At 53.8% G+C, this 19,141-nt stretch overlaps 6 protein-coding genes across 6 annotated transcripts; 2 read left to right on the top strand and 4 right to left on the bottom strand.

The window, feature by feature from the left end:
- Positions 1 to 4,048: 4,048 nt before the first annotated feature.
- Positions 4,049 to 6,957, top strand: MYCGRDRAFT_72205 (uncharacterized protein; the record flags this gene model as incomplete). The annotated part of the gene is made up of 4 exons (XM_003852553.1): positions 4,049 to 5,695; positions 5,746 to 6,320; positions 6,382 to 6,462; positions 6,540 to 6,957. The coding sequence occupies 4 exons, from the start codon at positions 4,049 to 4,051 to the stop codon at positions 6,955 to 6,957; spliced, it is 2,721 nt and encodes a 906-aa protein (XP_003852601.1).
- A 303-nt stretch (positions 6,958 to 7,260) lies between these two features.
- Positions 7,261 to 9,541, bottom strand: MYCGRDRAFT_109524 (uncharacterized protein; the record flags this gene model as incomplete). Its single annotated transcript, XM_003852169.1, has 5 exons — positions 7,261 to 7,698; positions 7,765 to 8,183; positions 8,279 to 8,435; positions 8,492 to 8,532; positions 9,154 to 9,541. 5 exons carry the CDS (start codon positions 9,539 to 9,541, stop codon positions 7,261 to 7,263), a joined length of 1,443 nt encoding a protein of 480 aa, XP_003852217.1.
- Positions 9,542 to 10,030: 489 nt separating this feature from the next.
- MYCGRDRAFT_109523 (Ca2+/calmodulin-dependent protein kinase) lies at positions 10,031 to 12,012 on the top strand (the record flags this gene model as incomplete). Its single annotated transcript, XM_003852554.1, has 3 exons — positions 10,031 to 10,229; positions 10,551 to 11,689; positions 11,746 to 12,012. The coding sequence occupies 3 exons, from the start codon at positions 10,223 to 10,225 to the stop codon at positions 11,830 to 11,832; spliced, it is 1,233 nt and encodes a 410-aa protein (XP_003852602.1).
- Positions 12,013 to 12,539: 527 nt separating this feature from the next.
- MYCGRDRAFT_104544 (uncharacterized protein) lies at positions 12,540 to 13,666 on the bottom strand (the record flags this gene model as incomplete). The annotated part of the gene is made up of 4 exons (XM_003852168.1): positions 12,540 to 12,766; positions 12,832 to 12,890; positions 12,970 to 13,114; positions 13,241 to 13,666. The coding sequence occupies 4 exons, from the start codon at positions 13,348 to 13,350 to the stop codon at positions 12,736 to 12,738; spliced, it is 345 nt and encodes a 114-aa protein (XP_003852216.1).
- A 294-nt stretch (positions 13,667 to 13,960) lies between these two features.
- MYCGRDRAFT_104538 (uncharacterized protein) lies at positions 13,961 to 15,752 on the bottom strand (the record flags this gene model as incomplete). Its single annotated transcript, XM_003852167.1, has 1 exon — positions 13,961 to 15,752. The coding sequence occupies one exon, from the start codon at positions 15,256 to 15,258 to the stop codon at positions 14,473 to 14,475; it is 786 nt and encodes a 261-aa protein (XP_003852215.1).
- Positions 15,753 to 16,581: 829 nt separating this feature from the next.
- Positions 16,582 to 18,450, bottom strand: MYCGRDRAFT_86118 (uncharacterized protein; the record flags this gene model as incomplete). The annotated part of the gene is made up of 4 exons (XM_003852166.1): positions 16,582 to 16,757; positions 16,811 to 16,815; positions 16,895 to 18,276; positions 18,334 to 18,450. The coding sequence occupies 4 exons, from the start codon at positions 18,448 to 18,450 to the stop codon at positions 16,582 to 16,584; spliced, it is 1,680 nt and encodes a 559-aa protein (XP_003852214.1).
- Between the last annotated feature and the right edge of the window lie 691 nt (positions 18,451 to 19,141).

The raw sequence follows: 19,141 nt of genomic DNA, 5'->3' as shown, positions 1-19,141 counted from the left end.
GAGCTGCGATAACATACTGCACAGCATGAAGAAGTCGTTCGCAGCGCGGCGAGTGCCACGCAAGATTGGCCAGGATGAGGAGGATGAGAACGATTCCTCGACTTCGAATGTGACTTCAACTCAAGGTATGTTGTCATGCGCGCATAACTCCTCGAACGACTCTGACGAGTTGCTCTTAGCTGGCAATATCCGCTGACAGCGAGATGTAACGCAGACTCCGCGCTCCGAAGGCCTACAAATAAATCCCGAAAATCCTCCTCTCTGCGAACCTCGATTGGGACTTCAGCTGTTGAAGACGATGATGACTCTGAAGCCTCGGTGGTGACGCCGAAGCGCTCCAATCTTTCGCGAATAGCCATTCAGCGCAATGCCTCAAAGCGAAGTTCTCTACTAGTGTCACAACTACCAGTGAGGCAGGCGGAAGAGGACGACGAGGAGCGGCCGAGCTACAGCGCAGCAAATCTGCAGGCGCTGAAAGAAAGCACGCCGTCGACACCACAGGAGTTCAGCTCGGCAGCAAACAGCGACTTGGAAGATGTAGCGACGGGCACTCGCGATCTGGACCTTTCTTCGAAGTTTGGATCTTCACTAGCACGATATGAGCAATCTGCACAAGCGTCCGCCATTCCCTCAGCCGGCGAGATCGCAGAGAAAAAAGCTCGGCGAGCTCGAATGGCAAAAGAGCAGGCGGCAGAAGAATACATCTCATTGGACCCAGACGATCCCGATCTCGACGATGAGGATCTTGACGAGAATGTGATGCGCGATGAGGCTGGCCGGCTGGTATTAAAGCCGAAAGACAAGTACGGACAGTCGGAGAGCAGGCTTGTACGAGACGATGAGGATATTATGGAGGACTTCGATGATTTCACAGAAGATGGCAGAATAGCGCTTGGGCGCAAAGCAGAGCTGGAAGCGGCGCGGAGGAAGAAGCAGGAAATGGCTGCGCAGATCGCAGAAGCGGAAGGAGCTTCGAATTCGGAATCAAACGACAGTGACCGAGAACGGAATGAAGCCTACGAGGCGGCACAGACGCGGCATGGTACATATGGGCAAGCAGCGTCTTTGGATGCGGACAAAAATGCCAGGCCCGAACCACCTCCTATCATTACGCCGATTCCTACGCTCGATGGCGCCATTGAGAAGCTGCGGAAGAGATTGGCAGACATGCAGACTTCACGAATGCAGAAACTGAAGGAAATGGAGGCCTTGCAACGGGAAAAGCTTCGCTTGGCGGAGGAAGAGGTCAGAATACAGCGTGCGCTAAAGGATACGGCCGACAAGTTCGAAGAGCTCCGAAAGGAGAGAGGCATAAATGGAGTGAAGCCAATTGGCACGCCGAAGCTTGAGTTAGAAGCACCTCCAGTACTTCAGACACAGAGCGGCGACAACGATGGCGATGCGCAAATGAGCGTTGACAGCGGGACCGCGGAAAACGCTGGCGATGCAAGCAGCGATGAGTATCCTGAGGAGAGCGCGGCTGGTCAACCTGGACTTGGGTTCTCAATGTCGAGCAGGGGTCGCTCAGGGCTTGGCTTGGGAGCTCAGCCGGCAGGAGACAGCGTAGACGATATGTAATATCTTGAATGTATGAACTTCAATGAAGTAACCATGTGGCAAGATGATCAATTGTGCAATGCTACTGTATTCCAATGTTTCAACAATGGCCCTCGACGTTGCTCGACGTATCTAGCTGATAGCGCCGGCGATGTGCGCTTGTAGGATGGACAATGGAGGACGTTTCACCACGGCGGCATCGTGGGCAGGACTCCCGGTGTGGAATACATGTAGGCTAGCGGCTTATATTGACACTCAAATCAAATGTATCACCAGAAACGCAGACAGGCACGCATCAACAGCGGTGATGTGGAAATAATCGATGACATTGAACTGGAGGTGACAGATGTTCCTGCACTATGAAGTGCTCTTGAGGTTGCAAAAAGATTGAGCGCCACCATGTTTCATTGCGCTTCCGAAGCAGGCCAGCTGCGACACCGCAGAGTGGGAGGTGTCAAAGCAGGCAAAAGTGCAAAACTATCCCCACCCGAAGGTAGAGAGAGAAACCATTTAACATCTGAGGCACCCGGGGCTGGTTTGCATCTATCGATATTCGAGGAAGCATGATCGAGCGGTCTCATTCTGGCGCCCAACTCCTGACGTAACGGGGGATGATTAACATGCCAGTGCAATACTGAGATGACCGCTCGAACCAGGTAGTAGTTGAGTTAAGAGAGATGAGTGCCAAGGGGCCAGATTATGCCCCAGCCGCGTTAACGGGTTGAGCTATCCAGAGATTCCCGCTTTCCAACGAATTCTTGAAGGCGGCATGGATTTTGTCCCTTATCAACATGGAAATGATTCCCGAGGTGTACCCGGCGTTTTGGTGGGAGGCGCCCGCGTTTGCTGGTAGAGATTGTCCCTCTTGTACAACACCCACGCACAAATTCATTCCGCGCACATGAACTGCAGGAGTTTGGACGCCCGCGCCAAGCTGCTTGATCAAGACATATTCTCTCCACCATCTCACAGCATTATAGGGAACCCCACGTCGGATCTCGAGGGACTTGGTAGACGAGGGTAGGCGGCGAGGACTGTTTTCGGTCGCATGGCGAATCGGCTCGGGTGCGGCAGCGGTCGTTGGTGACCAAACGGGCAGCTTGCGCAGCAAGGTTGGCTGACAACTATAACTGGACTCAGCAAATCTATCTTCGATGGCGGCGTACTTTTTGTGTTCCTCGCTTGCAACGCACTGGTCCCTCCACCTGATGCGTGCGACCTTTCGAGCCAAGCAGCAGGATATCCAATGTCGCCCAGGCGAGGACTCGTCGACATCATCTATGGATTTCCGGATCTTTCACTGCTCCTATGTCACCGGATCTTGCAGGCGACTTGCTTTGCCTCATTCATGTTCAATATCGGACCATGAAATTTGCCATATCTTCAGCCATGGAAGACCAGCGCCGGGCATCGGATCGAGTTTTGGGCTCCAAAATTCATCATCGGCTCTTGTCATACATCATGGCAGATGTTTGGTATATTTTTTGAGGTTCTTCCGGCACTTCGATGGTGGTATCGGAGAGTGTGAGAGTGAGTGAAGTCGAGGTGAAGTCGAGGTGAAGTCGAGGTGAGGATTTAAAAGTGGGGATTTTCGGCATGGAGCAGGAAGGAGCAGGACCAAAGAGGAGGCAACTCGATCTGAATCAAGCACATCACATGTGGACTTGCATCGCCAACAGCACATGCTTTGACACTCCACTACTGCATTCACTCCTCGTACACACGCAATACACGGTCCTTGTCAGTCGATCGGTGCGACCACTCTTTCAGGCCTTCATCCGTCCATTCGCACGCTCTCCACACACGCTCGGCGTGGACTCGACCACCATGCGATGATCCGGATTCTCGAACCCCATATATCGGCATTGAACACGACCATGGTGGCGATAGCAACACAACAATACTACACAGTGTCCTCTTGAACGATACAGTCGGTGGCATGGCTACAATAATGGTGGATTCTGGTTATATCGCCTCGGATTCCGACCTCGCTGCTGGCGTGCTGCCCAGAAATACCAATATCGCTCGTCCGCCAGCAGTGGATGAAGACGACTCCGGTCTATCTTCCAGCGGAACCGAAGTTTTCGATAAGAATTCGACCGTTTCGACACAGCCAGAAAAGTGGCAACTTGATAGCAATGGCCAATGGCAGCGATATCACTCGATGGAATCTGCGACAAGCACCGGGATATCCTCAATGTCATCTTCTGTTGCCGCCGACGACGCACTTTCCAACAACATCACCGTTGCCTCCCCTTCTCGAAAGCGAACTATTGACGGTCAACTCAAATTTGCTACGCAAAAGTCCTTTCAGGCGACATCAATAATTGGGAATGAATCCTCGGCTACCCACACTCCATCACCGCTGAACTCAGCGACGTCAGGCAAAGTACCAAAGAAACGTGGCAGACCGCCGAAACCGAAGCCACTCGATGAGAATGGACTGCTCATTGCGAAAGTCAAGGCTCCTCCCAAGGAAGCCAGATCGGTCATGGTCGTGAAGCCTGAGGTTGTTGTACGACCGCGAGCTTCGATTCCATCACGACTTCCTGCAGATGTATTTGCCAGCCAATGCATCGAAGCGGCGACATCCTCCCGACTGGACCCATACTCTCTACATCCGAGCGAGCATAAATTATTGGCCGATTTGCTGATGTCAAAGGAAGTCACCGTCTATCTCAATGTACGGAACGCGATCCTCAGATTATGGACACAAAATCCGCTTTGCAGCGTTACACGAGAAGAAGCCGCTGGGTGCGCAAAGGAGAGTCGTTTCTTTGGAATCGCCGAAGTGGCCTATCGCTGGCTGATCCGCAATGGCTACATCAACTTCGGCTGCGTCGAAGTTCCGAAGGATCCCTCTCTACCGAAAAAGATGAGCAAAGACATGCGGCAGAGAACGGTGGTGGTGGTCGGAGCAGGCGTTTCCGGCCTTACAACAGCACGCCAGCTGGAAAGTCTCTTCATGCAAGAAGCAGCCAAGTGGGTGGAGATGAATGAACGGCCTCCACGTGTCATTGTTCTGGAGGGTCGCAACAGAATAGGTGGACGAGTATACTCAAAGCCACTCCGAAGCCAGATCGAGGGCAGTCTGCCGGATGGTTTGCGCAATACGGCAGAGATGGGTGCGATGATCGTGACAGGGTTCGAGCATGGTAACCCGCTGGACACAGTCATAAGAGGGCAGTTGGGCCTGCGATACCACCTCATGAGAGACGCATTGACGATTTACGATACCGACGGCAAGCCCATTGAAGAGGAAAGAGACATGCTTAATACAGAGCTATACACCGACATCTCAGATCGAGCGGGAGCATACCGAGCGGAGGCACAAAAGCAGGATACATTGCGCGGCGACGAAGACCTCATCAATCGGTGTCGAGACCCTCCACCGGATGGATTCACAGCTTTCACACTCGAGCCGCTTCCTGATGCTCACATCAAATCCCATAAGCCATCTGCGAGAAGAGGAAGACGTCGCAACGCTCCTCCTGGGACTGAGAAGCTTACAGGGAGGAGTCAGGTCATCGAGGGCGGCAGTGCCATGCATAGCGCTTCCCGAGCGGCCAAAGACATGGGTTGGGAAGTCAGAGATGGCGTGGCGAAGAACCAAAGCGTGTCGTTGCACAAGGCCGCTGCATCGCGGACGCACCCAACGCTTGGTCATGTGATGGACGAGGCCATCGTCCAATATCAGGACTTGATCGATCTCACTCCGACCGACATGAGACTCCTCAACTGGCACCATGCCAATCTGGAGTATGCAAACGCTGCACCTGTCACATCCTTGAGCTTGAGCGGGCACGATCAGGACACTGGAAACGAGTTCGAAGGGGCCCATTCCGAGATTGTCGGCGGCTATACACAGCTTCCTCGTGGGCTGATGAACCTTCCGACCAGGCTCGATGTGCGTTTCGGTCGTGTCATCGACAGCATTCACTACGACAATGGCGACGATACTGGCAGCCCACTCACTACCAGGATTGTCTGCACGGACGGAGAGGTCATCGAGGCAGATGAAGTTGTGATCACGGCACCTCTCGGGGTGTTGAAGACCAGCATGATTGATTTCGACCCGCCTTTGCCGGATTGGAAGCGAGGCGCCATCAACAGGATGGGCTTCGGTCTGCTGAACAAGGTGAGTCCGTTGAAGCAGAGTCTGCTGCCCAAACTAACATATTCGGACAGGTTGTTCTCCTGTACGACGCACCTTTCTGGGACGACGAACGCGACATGTTCGGCCTGCTGAACGAAGCCGAACGTAAAGGCAGTCTCAATCCCGCCGACTACCAAAGAAAGAGAGGCAGATTTTATTTGATATGGAACGCCACCAAGATAAGCGGACGGCCAATGCTCGTCGCACTCATGGCCGGCAACGCTGCGTTCGACGTCGAGCAAACCGATACCACCACGCTCCTGAGTGAAGTCACGGAGAGACTTCGCAGCGTCTTTACATCCACCAAAGTCCCTGCACCGCGCGAGGTGATTGTCACGAGATGGAAACGAGACCCGTTCTCAAGAGGCACATACTCGTACGTCGCGCCAGAAACCCGACCAGGCGACTACGACCTCATGGCCAGGTCGGTGGGCAACCTGCACTTTGCCGGAGAAGCCACGTGCGGAACTCACCCTGCCACTGTGCACGGTGCATTCCTCTCTGGCTTGCGAGTGGCCTCGGAAGTCATGGACGACATGGCGGGTCTGATTAGTATTCCGAACCCGCTCGTCGCTGCAGCCCCGATCAAGCAGGAGCAGACATCAGAGTACTACCCGGCAGCCACTTCACACGCAGAACAGTCTTCCTCTACGACAGCACCCTCCCAGCCCCACATCAAACTCGAACCCGGCCTCGAACCACCCCTTCACCCTCTGCAACCACTCGTCAAAGGCCCTCCCCAAAAATCCGTCTGCCCCTCCGACCCTTCCTTCTGGTATAACCTGAACTCCTCCCGCACCGTGGCGGCCTCAAACCTCAGCACAAGTACCTCCACCTCCGTCAACGAAACCCTCATCCTCGCGACCATCCACGCTCGACTCGGCGACCGTCCTCTCAAACCCGCGCGACCGGGCGTTAACCCTTTCCTGCTCTTCACGAAGTCCAAGTGGGAGGAGTGCAAAGCTTACTGTGCGGCGGAGCTGGCGAATTCAGGAAGGGACATGATTCGGCAGACGATTGGGAAGTGGTGGAAAGCCGCGGGAGAGGAGGAGAAGGAGCCGTTTGTCAAGGCGAGTCGCGAGGCGCAGGAGATTGCGGATGCAGCGAGGAGGGAGTGGGAGGAAGGAGGAAAGAGGTGGGATGAGGAGGCGGCTAGAGTGAGGAGGGAGGTTGTAGAGGAGTTGAAGAACGAGGCTGGAGGAGGTGGTGGAGCGAGTGTGAAAGAGACGGATAATGGTGTTTAGGAGGGTGGGAGCATGTTCAAGATTTGGAAAACAGCACTTCAGGAGAGGCATTGATATTATTGATTGGAGAGTATCGCATTGCTACTACTAGCTAGGATGGTGGGATGGCGGATGGTGCTTAGTTCGGTTTCGCGTCTGCTATTCTTACCATACTCGTTTGGCTGGCTGGGTCTTCGCAACGCAATCAAATCTCATCAGATCTATATACACCATCGCTTTGTATACAAGCAGCACTTTCAAAGATCCCAAGAGTTTCATCGACATCATTCATAACCCTCCGCCATCCTCCCTTCCTTTCATCAATCAAATCTTACTCCTCGCCGCCTCCCTCATCACCTCTCTCGTCAACACCTCCCCCTCCACCTTCTTCTCCGCCAACCTTCCGATCCCCATCAATTTCGCCATGATCTCTTCATCCCCAAAGTGCGAATTGTGCTCGTACTCCGGTTCACGACCGTACGCCACGCGCGCGGCGTCGACGAGGATGCGGGCCGTCATGCCGAAGACGCGGTACCGGGGTTGTTGGAGGGCGTTGTTGGTGTTGGTGTAGAAGGATTTGGGAAGGGGAGGTTGGAGTGAGGAGTTTGGAGCTGGAGGAGGTTTGGTGGTGGTGGTTGTGGGCGTTTTGGGTGTGGGTGTGGAGGTTGAAGTCGGTGGACGTGGGTCCGTGTAGGAGGTTGGTCGTTTGGTGGAGGCGAGGAAGACGGTGGATGGGGTGACGGGGACGAAGAATTGGTGCATCTGTTTGGAGACTCGTTAGCTGTGGTGTTCTCCTCTCAGCCGTATCTCAAGGTGAGCTCCACTGACCCTCCAAGCAGTCTCGTGCCACGAATGCCATGATCCTTTATACCACTCCCCTGGCACCTTCTCCCTCACTTTCTCATCCATATCCCGCTCCCATAAGAAATTCTCAAACGGCGCCGTGAATACCGCCGCCACCTCCCTTGCATCCAGCTTTGGCAGAATATCCCTCGCCGCGTCGGGTTCCTTGTTACGATCACTCGGCGGAGGAGTCTTCAGATATGCCACGCAGGGCCGCACGCCTAGCTCGGTCATGGCTAGGTTGCAGGGAAGTTCGGTCAGATGCTCGACTGTGTAGCCTGGTGGCAGTGCATGGTCGCTCATGGGAAGGCCGATCTCTTCGAAGGCTTCGCGCCGGGCGGTGGTGAAGGGCGTTTCGGAGAGTGTGTCTGCTTTTCCGCCGGGGAGAGCTGCTTGGCCGGCATCTTTGAGAGCGTGTTAGCTAGTCTAGATGGAGGTTTGTGGTTGTTGCGTGTTGGCTGTGGTGAAGCTCGAGGAAAGCTGGACCGGATAGACATACAGCTCTTCAATGTAGCACTTCGGATGGTCAAGATGACTCTCAGGTCTCCTCTCTTATCCGCGAACAGCAATATCAATACTGCTGCCCTTCTCGTTAGAGGGCATCGGAAGTAGTTTGTAGGAGGACCGGCAAAGGCGCGGAGGTTGGCTATCGCCTTCTGAGAAGAATGTCAGTGACCATTTATTTATAGTCGCGCAGCGCCACTCCTCTTACCTTCGACGCGGGTGTAAGAGCAGCCATGTCATCGCCATTGTCTAAGAGGCAGACTCAATAATGTCGTCGTTCATCGCGAGAGTCGTGACTTTCGACGTGTGATCCCCGCAGCCGAGGCTCCACATGTCCTGTCGATCCGGAGCTGATCTGCGTGGTGCCTTGGAGAGCTTTGGAAGAGCTTCACAGTTTGTCTATAGGCTGACTTTGAAGACTTGAAAAGCTGATGCTGTAAGCCTGACCGAGAGAGTCGAATAGTGTTTGACTTCGTTTCTCTTAGAGCAATGCCCAGCTGATGTTCTCGAAATCAATGCCCTGCCATTTGAGGAACGCCATTCCCATGTCCTTGTGCCCAAACTCCACTTGAAATGAACGCCTTGCCAAAAAATGCAACATCCGTCTCGTGAACATGCTCCTGGCCTCAAATGCTCGCGATAGAACTCCAAATTTAGTTCTCCCATGTCGACCTCCGTGCATCCTCGACTCCCCCGACGCAAGCTTCATTCCTCCTTTCAATCATACTGTCGGATCGTGATAGAGGAAGTTGATGTCTCTCGGTCGTTGGCGGTTCGACTTGACGAATTCAGCATCTCCGGGGGGTCCTGTAAGTATCCTGTCAGTTTACTGCGCTCCAGCTAATCAAAACTGTTCAAACGGCAACTCACTCTCGCTCTTGGTATTGCTCGCTAGCATACTCTGAATGCTGATACAAATACTCTCCACGTTGTGCACCGGACTCCACCCCTGCGCATCCAACAAATCCAAACAGATGATCCCATTGCTGTAGATATGAGGATGTATGGGAATCTTCCTCTCTGGATTCGCGAGTTGCATGAACACCACTTCGGGAGCTTCGATCGGATAGGATGTGGAGAACTGGATGCGCAGCCGGAACTTTTCGTCGGGATTGTAGATGGGGTTGTCCGGCACAGTCATGTCCATTTGCCATTCGCGAAGGTCGGGCGCGGAGACGAGGGAGATGCCTGTGGGTAGGCTGCCTTGATGGAGTTTGGTGAGCTCTTTTTGGAGGCGTTTGCTGGACATGCCCGCCATGACGGCGGTGTGAGTGAAGGTGCGGTGTAGTTGATGGATCGTGATGGAGGTCAAGAGAGGGAGAGTTGGAACAGATCTTGTGGAGCTCGTGACAACAAGGTAGGCTGGGTTGTAGGGAAGATGTCACAAAGAAGTCACAGGCTGGTTGGATCGGCAGGGCATGGACCACAACGGCGGGAGCATGGGCACTCAAGGGTCTCGTGGCTCAGGCGCGGGGTGGTTGTTTGAATCTCGAGCAGTGTATGAAACACGACGTGAATAATGATGAGAGGGCCGAAGATGGACATACACTTCTTTCGTTGATCACATGTCAGATGTAAATCTGAAGACAGAAGCCAAGTGAACTCGAAGACTCTACCAAAGCACAGCCACCCCAAATGGCATTCGTGTTGCTATTCGTACCAGATCGACAAGCTCAGCCTCGCCTGGCCCCGCCTGCTTCCAGCTTGAGTTCTAGCCCACCCGACTGTGCCCACTTCGACGACGATTGTCATCTCGTGTGATCTCTCCCCGAAAACACCATCGACGACGAATCTGCTGCATCCGAGTTCTGCCTCCAGTGACCCTGCCCATTGAGGCTACCCCAACCTCGCCAGCGACTTGACCGAATCCGCGCTACCTTATCCAGCTTCAAACCAACAATTGGAAGGCGGCCTGTTGAGGCCGCCTGCCTTTGCCGAAATGGCCTGTGAGTCTTGCCTACAATCTCATTCGAAGCACTATCTTTCACATATCACAAAGTCTTCTCTTCGCATCTCCCACACCCTGCCACCTGTCCGACCGCACATCCTAAACAAGGGCATTCTCACACCTTGTATCCCACCTATACCGCGTCATACGCGTTTCAGCTCCTCGAACATCTCTACCAACCTACTGAGTGACCATGGCTCACCATGGCCGTGGTTCACCACGTCCGAGCAGTACTGCTACTCCTCCCTGCTCAACATCATGCCACCATTACACCTCCGCAAGCGAACAAAAACGCTGACTCTTCTTCTTCCCACTCCAGTGCAAGGAATGCTGAACAAGCTCCATGGCCAACCCGACAGTTATGACCGCAAGAGCAAGTACCGCATGGGACGCACCCTCGGCGCCGGCACCTATGGTATCGTCAAGGAGGCCGATGGGCCCTCGGGCAAGGTCGCAGTAAAGATCATCCTCAAAAAGAACGTCAAGGGCAACGATCAGATGGTCTACGATGAGCTGGAAATGTTGCAGACCCTCAAACACCCACACATTGTCAAATTCGTCGACTGGTTCGAATCTCGGGACAAGTACTACATCATCACTCAGCTGGCCACGGGCGGTGAGCTGTTCGACCGTATCTGCGAGATGGGCAAGTTCACCGAGAAGAACGCCTCGCAGACCATCCGTCAAGTCCTCGAAGCCGTCGACTACCTCCACTCCAAAGACGTTGTCCATCGCGATCTCAAACCCGAGAACCTCCTCTACCTCACCCGCGAAGCCAACTCGGACCTCGTGCTCGCCGACTTTGGCATTGCCAAGCACCTCGACTCTCCTGAAGGCGTACTCAAAACCATGGCCGGCTCATTCGGCTACGCCGCGCCCGAAGTCATGCTCAAAAAGGGCCATAGTAAGCCCGTCGACATGTGGTCTCTCGGCGTCATCACCTACACCCTCCTATGCGGCTACTCCCCCTTCCGCTCCGAGTCGCTCACCGACCTGATCGACGAAACCCGTAACGGCCGCGTCGTCTTCCACGAACGCTACTGGAAAGACGTCTCAAAAGAGGCCAAAGCCTTCATCCTCTCCCTCCTCAAAGCCGACCCGCACGGCCGCGCGACCTCCTCGCAGGCTTTGCAGGACCCCTGGATCGCCGGCAAGGGCGCCACGGACCACAACTTGCTGCCCGAGATCAAGGCGTACATTGCACGCGCGCGTCTGAAGCGCGGTGTCGAATTGGTCAAGTTGGCCAATCGTATCGAGAATTTGAAGATGCAGGAGGACGATGAGGAGGATGCCGCTCAGGAGGCGGACATTCCTGCCGACTCGTTGCGTGCTGCGGATGATGCGTCGAGGCATAGTCATGGTGCGTCGGCCGAGGCGACGGGAACGCCGCAGGAGGAGACGGATCCGAGTAAGAAGCGGAGTCTTAGCAAGTTGGCGAAGAGTGCGATTTTCCGAGAGGTGAGTTTTGCTCGGCATCACGATTGGCTATATGGTTGACTGACGTTTGCAAATAGGTCGTCCTCGCCAAAGTTCGCGAATTGAAGGCGGAAGAAGAAGCGCAGAAGACGATTTCCGAAGCGGCAGGCAAAGGCACGAAGTGAACGGAGAAATGAGATGAGGGATGATAAGACTGAGATGATTGCGATTCGACGTGACGACAGCTCCGAGTCCGCATCAGCGAGCGGACGGAGGAGAGTCAGAAGAGCAGGAGCGAGAAGTAGAGTTCGAGCGGACAAAATACTACCTACGAGTAAATTATCTGTCCATAGCCCATGTTGGGCCTCGGACATCACCACGCAGGTGGATTAGTACAGGAGCAACGAGGGAGTATAAGTTGCTGGTCTATACAGATATCACGACGACCTGAATGTCACGGGCCGCCATGACATTGGAATGTGTTCACGATCTGAAGCATTTGACATTTTTCGCTCGACTAACTTGCTTGTGCACACAACGCCGAAGAGAGGAGAGAGCCCCAAAATTCTTGACGTGGAAGTCGTCCCAGAGAAAACGCCTGACGACCCAGAAGTGTAAGAGAGTTTCCAGTCACAAGAATTCAACGCCTCACAGAATTCGCGCCGTCCATAATGCATGAGCTTTGCGCAAGCCTGAAGCAGATGGGCAGACTCTTCATATTCGCGCAGCAGGTCGCTCGTCCGCCTACGCGTCCGCTCGTTTGTCCGCCTCCCTTCGCTCCCAAACGCGTGCATAATTGTGCCCAATGTCCGCTGGCTCTCCTCATGCGCGTTACGCGTCAAGCCAATGTTTTGTGCATTTCCAAAGATTTTGCGCCTGTGCACTCATTACACATGTATGCAATTCGATCAAAGCCTTCTGGCTGTGCTGAGATCCGAGGACGCCTGTGCATGGGTTCGTCGAAGTAGGGAGAGGCAACGCGAGAGCATTTGTCGTTGAACCGTTCAGTCGCGTTCGTTTTCCGGTCGTGAGAAGTTCTAAAGGGTCGTCGATCGGGGTATGCCGGTTCTTGGTAAAGGGAACGGCCATTATTGGCCTGCCTGGAAATTCATTGGTCGCCTGAAGGGAGTATCAGTTAGTACGCGCGTTCGTCACATCGCAAAGTCATCCTTGGCGAGATTTACTTGAACAGCAGAATATGCGGCTCCGGCTCATGAACCTCGTAGTGTTCCCATCCCAAACTCTGTTGTCCTGTCAGCAAGTCCTTCCATCCCGCTCTCTACATCTCAGCGCCAGCGCGAGGTCCACGCCTGTAGACATACCTGTGTGATGCCCAAACCTCTCCACTCGTCCTCCCACAGCAACTTCAGTGTTCCGCGACCTCCGTCGAAGTAGTCCTTGGGAATGGCCTTCAGCATCTGCTTCGGGAGCTGCACGTGGCGGTATTCGTATTGGTCGTCGTTGTATCTGCCATCAGAATGCTACGTCAGCCAAACGTGCCGTGAATGTTTGTTTATGCTATTGTCTTTTGACTGCGCAGGTCTGCGGCCTTCTTCTTGCATCTTGACAAACATGCGGTCGCGGTCGACATACCTTGAAGAGTAGTGTATCGCATCGATGAACTCGTCCAGCTTCACTCGCTCGGCATCGGAGAGGAGACGCGGCTTCTTGTTCCGGCGGGTGTAGTCAATGTCGACCGTCATGGTTGTGGATGTGTCGTGGTGATGTTTTGATCGCGCGCGAAGTTGTCAATGGAGGTCGTGCGCAGACGTCGTCGGTCTCGTCTGCAGCGTCGTAACTATCGTCGGCGATGGCGGAAGGTGTTCGAAACAGCGAGGCAGTTCCGCGGCGATGGTGGGAAGATGGAGGGGTTGATGATCAAGGGAAGAAAGAAGAAAGCCGAACTAATGCAAGGCACCGCGTTTAGCTCTCTTCGGATCGACGAGGAGTGAATGAAGTATGACTGCGCTGTTGCCTGCGATAATCAGTCACAAGGCAATACGTAGTTGGCGTAGAGAGGAGCGGTCCGCAATTGTTGTTGGAAGTGCAGTGGACCTGATTGAGAATCTCGCGTTCACGGGTTGTGTTTACCGACACAAACTTTAGAACTATCCGAAAGCAGCAGCTCACGTGTGCTTCTTGATCGTTCCTTCGATGCACGCACTTATACCAGCCGTGATCGGTATCGCGGCAGCACGTCGATCGTTGTATACAGGTAAGGTATTTGCGTTAACCCGGACGATTTCATATAAAGGACGCTCTTGCACAGCAACTCATAGCACTGCGAGAAGACACGGACAGTTTGTCCACGAGTTAAGCGAACGTGACATGTACAATTCTCTACAAGACAAGTCTACGAAAGTGCGCCCCTTCCATTGCTCCAGCCTCGGCGGAAAACCAAAAGCATGCCATGGTAAGTAGGCATCAATGAACGCCATGCGAGTGACACCTGTTTCACTTTTCCTCCAAAATCGTCGATGTCCCCAGGTCGTTCCTTCGTTCGTAAAACCCTCTTGATCAAATAAAAACAAAAAGAATGGACGGCAGGGCCCAGTGGTCGTCATAAGGATCGTAGTAGCATCAAAAAATGGTAAAGAAGGTCCTGCCAGTGACGGAAGCAAGAGCCAACTCTTGGTCGGCAAGAGAGAAGGTGGGTGAAGTAAAAGTTGACAATCGCGAGTCAGGGAGTCTGCGATTCCCTTGATGTCGGATGTTTGAGCTCGGTGGTGCATTCTTCGCGTCGGTTCGCGGAGTTGTGCATCGTATCTGCAACCGCTTCGATGTCCGGATCGAATCAGTTCGATTGCTCAAATGTGGTGACGAGTTCAGATCCAGATGAGCTGCTCGCTGGCCATCGCCGGTGAAGAAGTGAGTCCGTGGATCTCAGCGAGGTATTCGGACGCGCAGAACTGCGCAAGATCCAGCGAGGTCATACATGCGATATCCTCTTGTGTCTCAACATCCTGCGCAGCTGTGCTCAGGTCCTCGACCGCTTCATCCAACTGAGCAAGTTCGTTGCTGAACGGGTTGTGCTCGTTTGTTTCCTCGATCGTACTCACTGGAGAGAACATTTCGCTCGACATCCGGACGATGCTCGCAGGTGGAGACATCATGCGCTGGACGGATCGTTTGCGGTGAATGCTCTCGTGTGCCTTTTTGGAGTGCGATGGAACTCGTTGCGGAATGGTCGGCGCGTCGAAAGATGTTTTACTGGAAGCGTTGGACGAACGTGTGTCGACGGCCGGCTTGAAGTAGCAGCTCAGATGATTCGGCTCTGGTCCAGGGCTGTTGCACTCGTCGATCGATGAGGCGTCCGTGTCGGTGTGAATATCCATCGTGCTGGCGTCGCTGTGCTCGCCATCGCTAGAGGCGGCCGAGGACGTTGTGTTTGATGAGGAGACCTCGCGGTGACTGATTGGCGAAGTGCCGTCGATGTTGGGTGCATTGTACGACAGCATGTTCGTTGTCGAGACCAGTGAGAGAGGCGAGGAGATCTGCGAACGATAGATGGGCTTGCCGTTGCGCTGGCTGGCAGCGCGGCCGAGAGGAGCATCATTCACGGTGGTCTCCGTCTTGTTGAGCCTGGTCGTAAAGGATCGTAGGAGCGACATGGTGAATGCTGTAGAGCTGGACGTTTCGGAAAGAAGCAAGTCGACGGAGTTCGATGGGCAAGAATGGAACCACAACGGTCGTGTGGTGACTGTCTGCCAGCGACAGGTTCGTGCAAACACCAGCTGTCTAGAGCGTGTGCAGTGTCTCACTGAAGGAAGGGATGGTAGTAGTATGCGGTTTGTTCGTTTGTCTGCTGATCGAGGCGCGTGCGCAGGTCTAGCGCTGTATGGAAGAGAGTGAATCACACGCCACGGGCGCGAGGTGTGGAAGTACCTGTGAAAAAGAGAGTGACGAGGGTGGGCGGTAAAACGAAGGGACAAGAGAGGGTGTCTCGCTGTGTGAGCGGGTCGGTGTGCAAGTGGTCAGAAGAGACTGAGAAACGAGACGAAGAGGACGAAGTGCAGGGCGCTTGGGATGGGGGAGTGCAGTTGAAGTCTCTCACCACCAAGCAAGGACCCGCCGGCAAGGACGAAGATCAACCGCTGGGGATCGAAGAACCACGGCTCACGTTGTCAAGCCGCTTGCTTGTTGAAAAAATAAGTTCAAACTCAATCCGCATGGACGTTGGGCTGGCCTCGGCGACGTGCAAAACAAGCCCTGCCGTTGGACGGATCAATGTTCCGCACTCCGCATGATGCACCCATGTGGGTGACTCTGGAAAAGACTCGTGGCTCGGCGAAAGGCGCGAGGGGCGGTTTCACATGATGCGCACCAATCGGACCTCTTTCATGCGGCAAGGTATACAAATTCACTCTCGATCCCGTCTTACACCCTTTGTTCACCACTCTCCGTACTCAAGAGTCAGGAGGCAGTCAGTTGTCAAGCAGCGTAGATACAGACAATACCTAGGTAGCATCTTGTATTTCTTTGCATTTGACGAAGAGTGCTCGGAAGAACATTTGGCTAGTCGGCTAGCTCGAACCTTCGGATGAGTGAAAGGCCGGATGTCACCTAGATCATGCTGAGAAGTACTTTGAACGTATTTGACAGAAGTATTTTCGAAGACGGCGTAAAGCTCTACCGTATGTTGGTCTCTAGTTGTCTGTAGTCTTCATTGACGCTTCGATTCTACCGAGGTCGTCTTGTGTTGGAGTCACGACCACACTGTAGATGAATAGATGAGACGAACTCCATAATAGCCGCTTGACCCTGCGTCCTCCATCAAACAGATGGTCTTCCCCATGAAACTCCGGACCGCTTTCCCTCAAAGACACCGCCCATGTGCACCACGCGCTATATGCAGATGAAATCTATACAAAGTCCAAACTCCTGGCCCATGCTGAATATTTGCCGTCTCCGTCTCAAATAGAGACACCCTGCAATCAAAGCTCTTCTCGCGTGGGAAAGCGCATCGCCCAACCTCGCGGCCGTATCGGTCGACCCAGCCAGAAGTCCGTGAGTCGGTAGAACTCATGCAGGATAATGGACGGGATCTTGATCGGTAGCTCCGCCCAGCTCCAGAGTACAAACTTGTAGGCTTTCCAGACAATGTCGAATTCTTCCCAAAAGGCCTCCTTGAACGTCTGTTCTCGTTTTTCCGTCTTCGTGTACTTTTGCTCAAAGTCGTCAAAGTCGTCTAATTCGTCCAGGTCGTCAAAGTTCGGAGCCTTCGTCTTCGGTTTCGAGCCCTCTGACGCCTTTTCGATCTCTGCTGCAGACTTGCCGTCGAGCTCTCCTTGCATCATAATCTTGAAATGTTCAAGCGCCTTCAATGCAGAGCTAATCTTATCGAGAGTGTTGACGAGCGCCACCAGTTCCGTGCGACGCAGGAGTGGCTTCTCTTGACCTTCATGACCGTTTCCAAACTCGAACAGCACTTTGAGTGCGGTGCCAAATCCGGCCGTCTGCACCTTGCCCCAAAGACGACATTTGTCGCAACCCACACAGTCCATGATCCTACTCACGTTGCGGAATCGGTTGCGGAAATCTTCCTTGAGACTGATGCCGTCGGCGGTCTGGTCTCGGAACATGACGCTCTCATCAAAGATTTGATCGCCAGCTGGGATTGCGTCTGCCAGCACTGTGATCATCTTTTTCGTCTTCGTGTCCTGGACGGGATCGCCCGTGCAGAACGTGTAGTCCTGCACATAATTCCGTAGCTTCCCTACAGCACGGAGGACCAAGGCGTAGTTGAAGTAGAGGTTCGAGATCCGCTCTGGATGACCGTAAAGTCGCTCCTTATAGCATTCCAGATTCGGTCCCCACTCTCCGGTCGTCTGATTGAGATAATCGTAGCACAAGTGCACAGAGATGGAAGCGTGCATGCCCGAGATGACTCGGTAGAAGACACGTTTCTCCAAGCACTCATCCTCAAAGTCCAGAGCGTCCAGTTGAGTGCCCGATTGAAATGCCTGTTGGCGGTCGCGCTCTCTCACAACGTGCTTGAACTCTAGCGCCGCCTGAGCTTGATCGACTGAGAATCCAGGAAGCGGAGCCGACAGTCCTGGTACTGCAGCACCTTTCTTCGCCGCATGGGGCTTCGAAAAGCAATTCTCTCGGTAGATGGCTTCCCAAACTTGGTGCGCTCCTTCGCCGGAGTATCCAGTGAAGCGCTCGAGATTGTCTGCCAAACTGACGTAGTCTCCCTTGCCGCTGGCACTCTCGTCCTCGGGCACACAGTAGTCCCGCTCATCACATTCATCGTCGTACTCCACAACGCAGCTCTCCCCAACATCGTCTCCCAGCTCTCCCAACAATGGTCGTTTTCGTTCCTGCTGCTGCTTCCTCCCAGGATGATGCGCCTTCGGACCTTCCAACTTGCTCAACTCTTCTGCACGCCATATCATCGGTATGTCCTCCTCATTGTCCAGTGTGTCCACCGCGCACGCTCTGTTGCCACACAGTCCATTCTCATCGTTCCAGAAGGGACACTTTTTATTGTATAGATTGAGTCGATAGTATGAGAAGAAGTCGGTATTGTTCGCGAGGTTTCGGACGTATGGATGAAGTTTGTCGTTTAATATGTTCAGTTCGGCGTACGAGGCGCATGCGTCGGAGACTTTGGAAAGTGGTTCCAGCTGGAAGACATTATTAGGTCGAACGGCATTGAGGCAATGATTGTGAAGAAGACGAACAGCGCATGAGTCCGGACTTGCATGTTGCGAGGCCGGGGAAGCAGCATGTGCGCCGCAGTCTGTCCCTATGAGGGCAAAGACTGCAAGGTATACAGCGTGCAGGCCCGATATTCGCATATTGGGAATTGAGGTCTCCTCTTCCTGCAAGCCGAACGTCAGCGCATTCTGGTGGGTGGTGCATTCAAAGAGCAAGTCCGTACCTGGTGGTGACACTTACCCTACTTGTCTGACAAGGAGCCTTGATCCCGGTTCATGTAGCGCACCGGAAGTGGTGTTGAAAGTTGTGAAGTATAACAAAGACTCTCGACTGGGGGGATTGAAAGGAAAGTCTCGTGGCAGATTCAGGTACCGTTCCTTGATTACTTATGCACTGGTGGCGAGAACAATTGGGAGATCTCGAAAAGACACGAGCGCATTCATTGAAGCCGTCCTATTATAGACACGGACATCCAGCTGGTCTCTATTACCAAAGTCGCATGATTATGGCACAGGTGGCCTCATGGCGGTCGGTCAGGATTCCCTGAGGCTCCGAGACAGCAAGCGCAACCAAATGCCGACGGGACATGCGGCCCGCTCTGCTGACATATCAGACCTCGAAGAAATTCTGGCCGTCCTTGACAATCTACGACTTTTCAGCATCAACCTCATCAATGCTTTCCTAGAACGAACATATCCGAGACAGCTTCGCGACTGGACAGGCACGGAAGGAGATCGCGCGCAGTATTGCTGGCTCTATTTGCTTCGGTCGCTTGCATGGAGCGGACATTACTGATGCCAACAGAAGCTCCATTCTCCCTCGGAACACATT

Source organism: Zymoseptoria tritici, chromosome 5 (assembly GCF_000219625.1).
Source record: "Zymoseptoria tritici IPO323 chromosome 5, whole genome shotgun sequence".
In the NCBI taxonomy this organism is placed as follows: domain Eukaryota; kingdom Fungi; phylum Ascomycota; class Dothideomycetes; order Mycosphaerellales; family Mycosphaerellaceae; genus Zymoseptoria; species Zymoseptoria tritici.
This window is presented reverse-complemented; position numbering and strand designations above follow the sequence as displayed.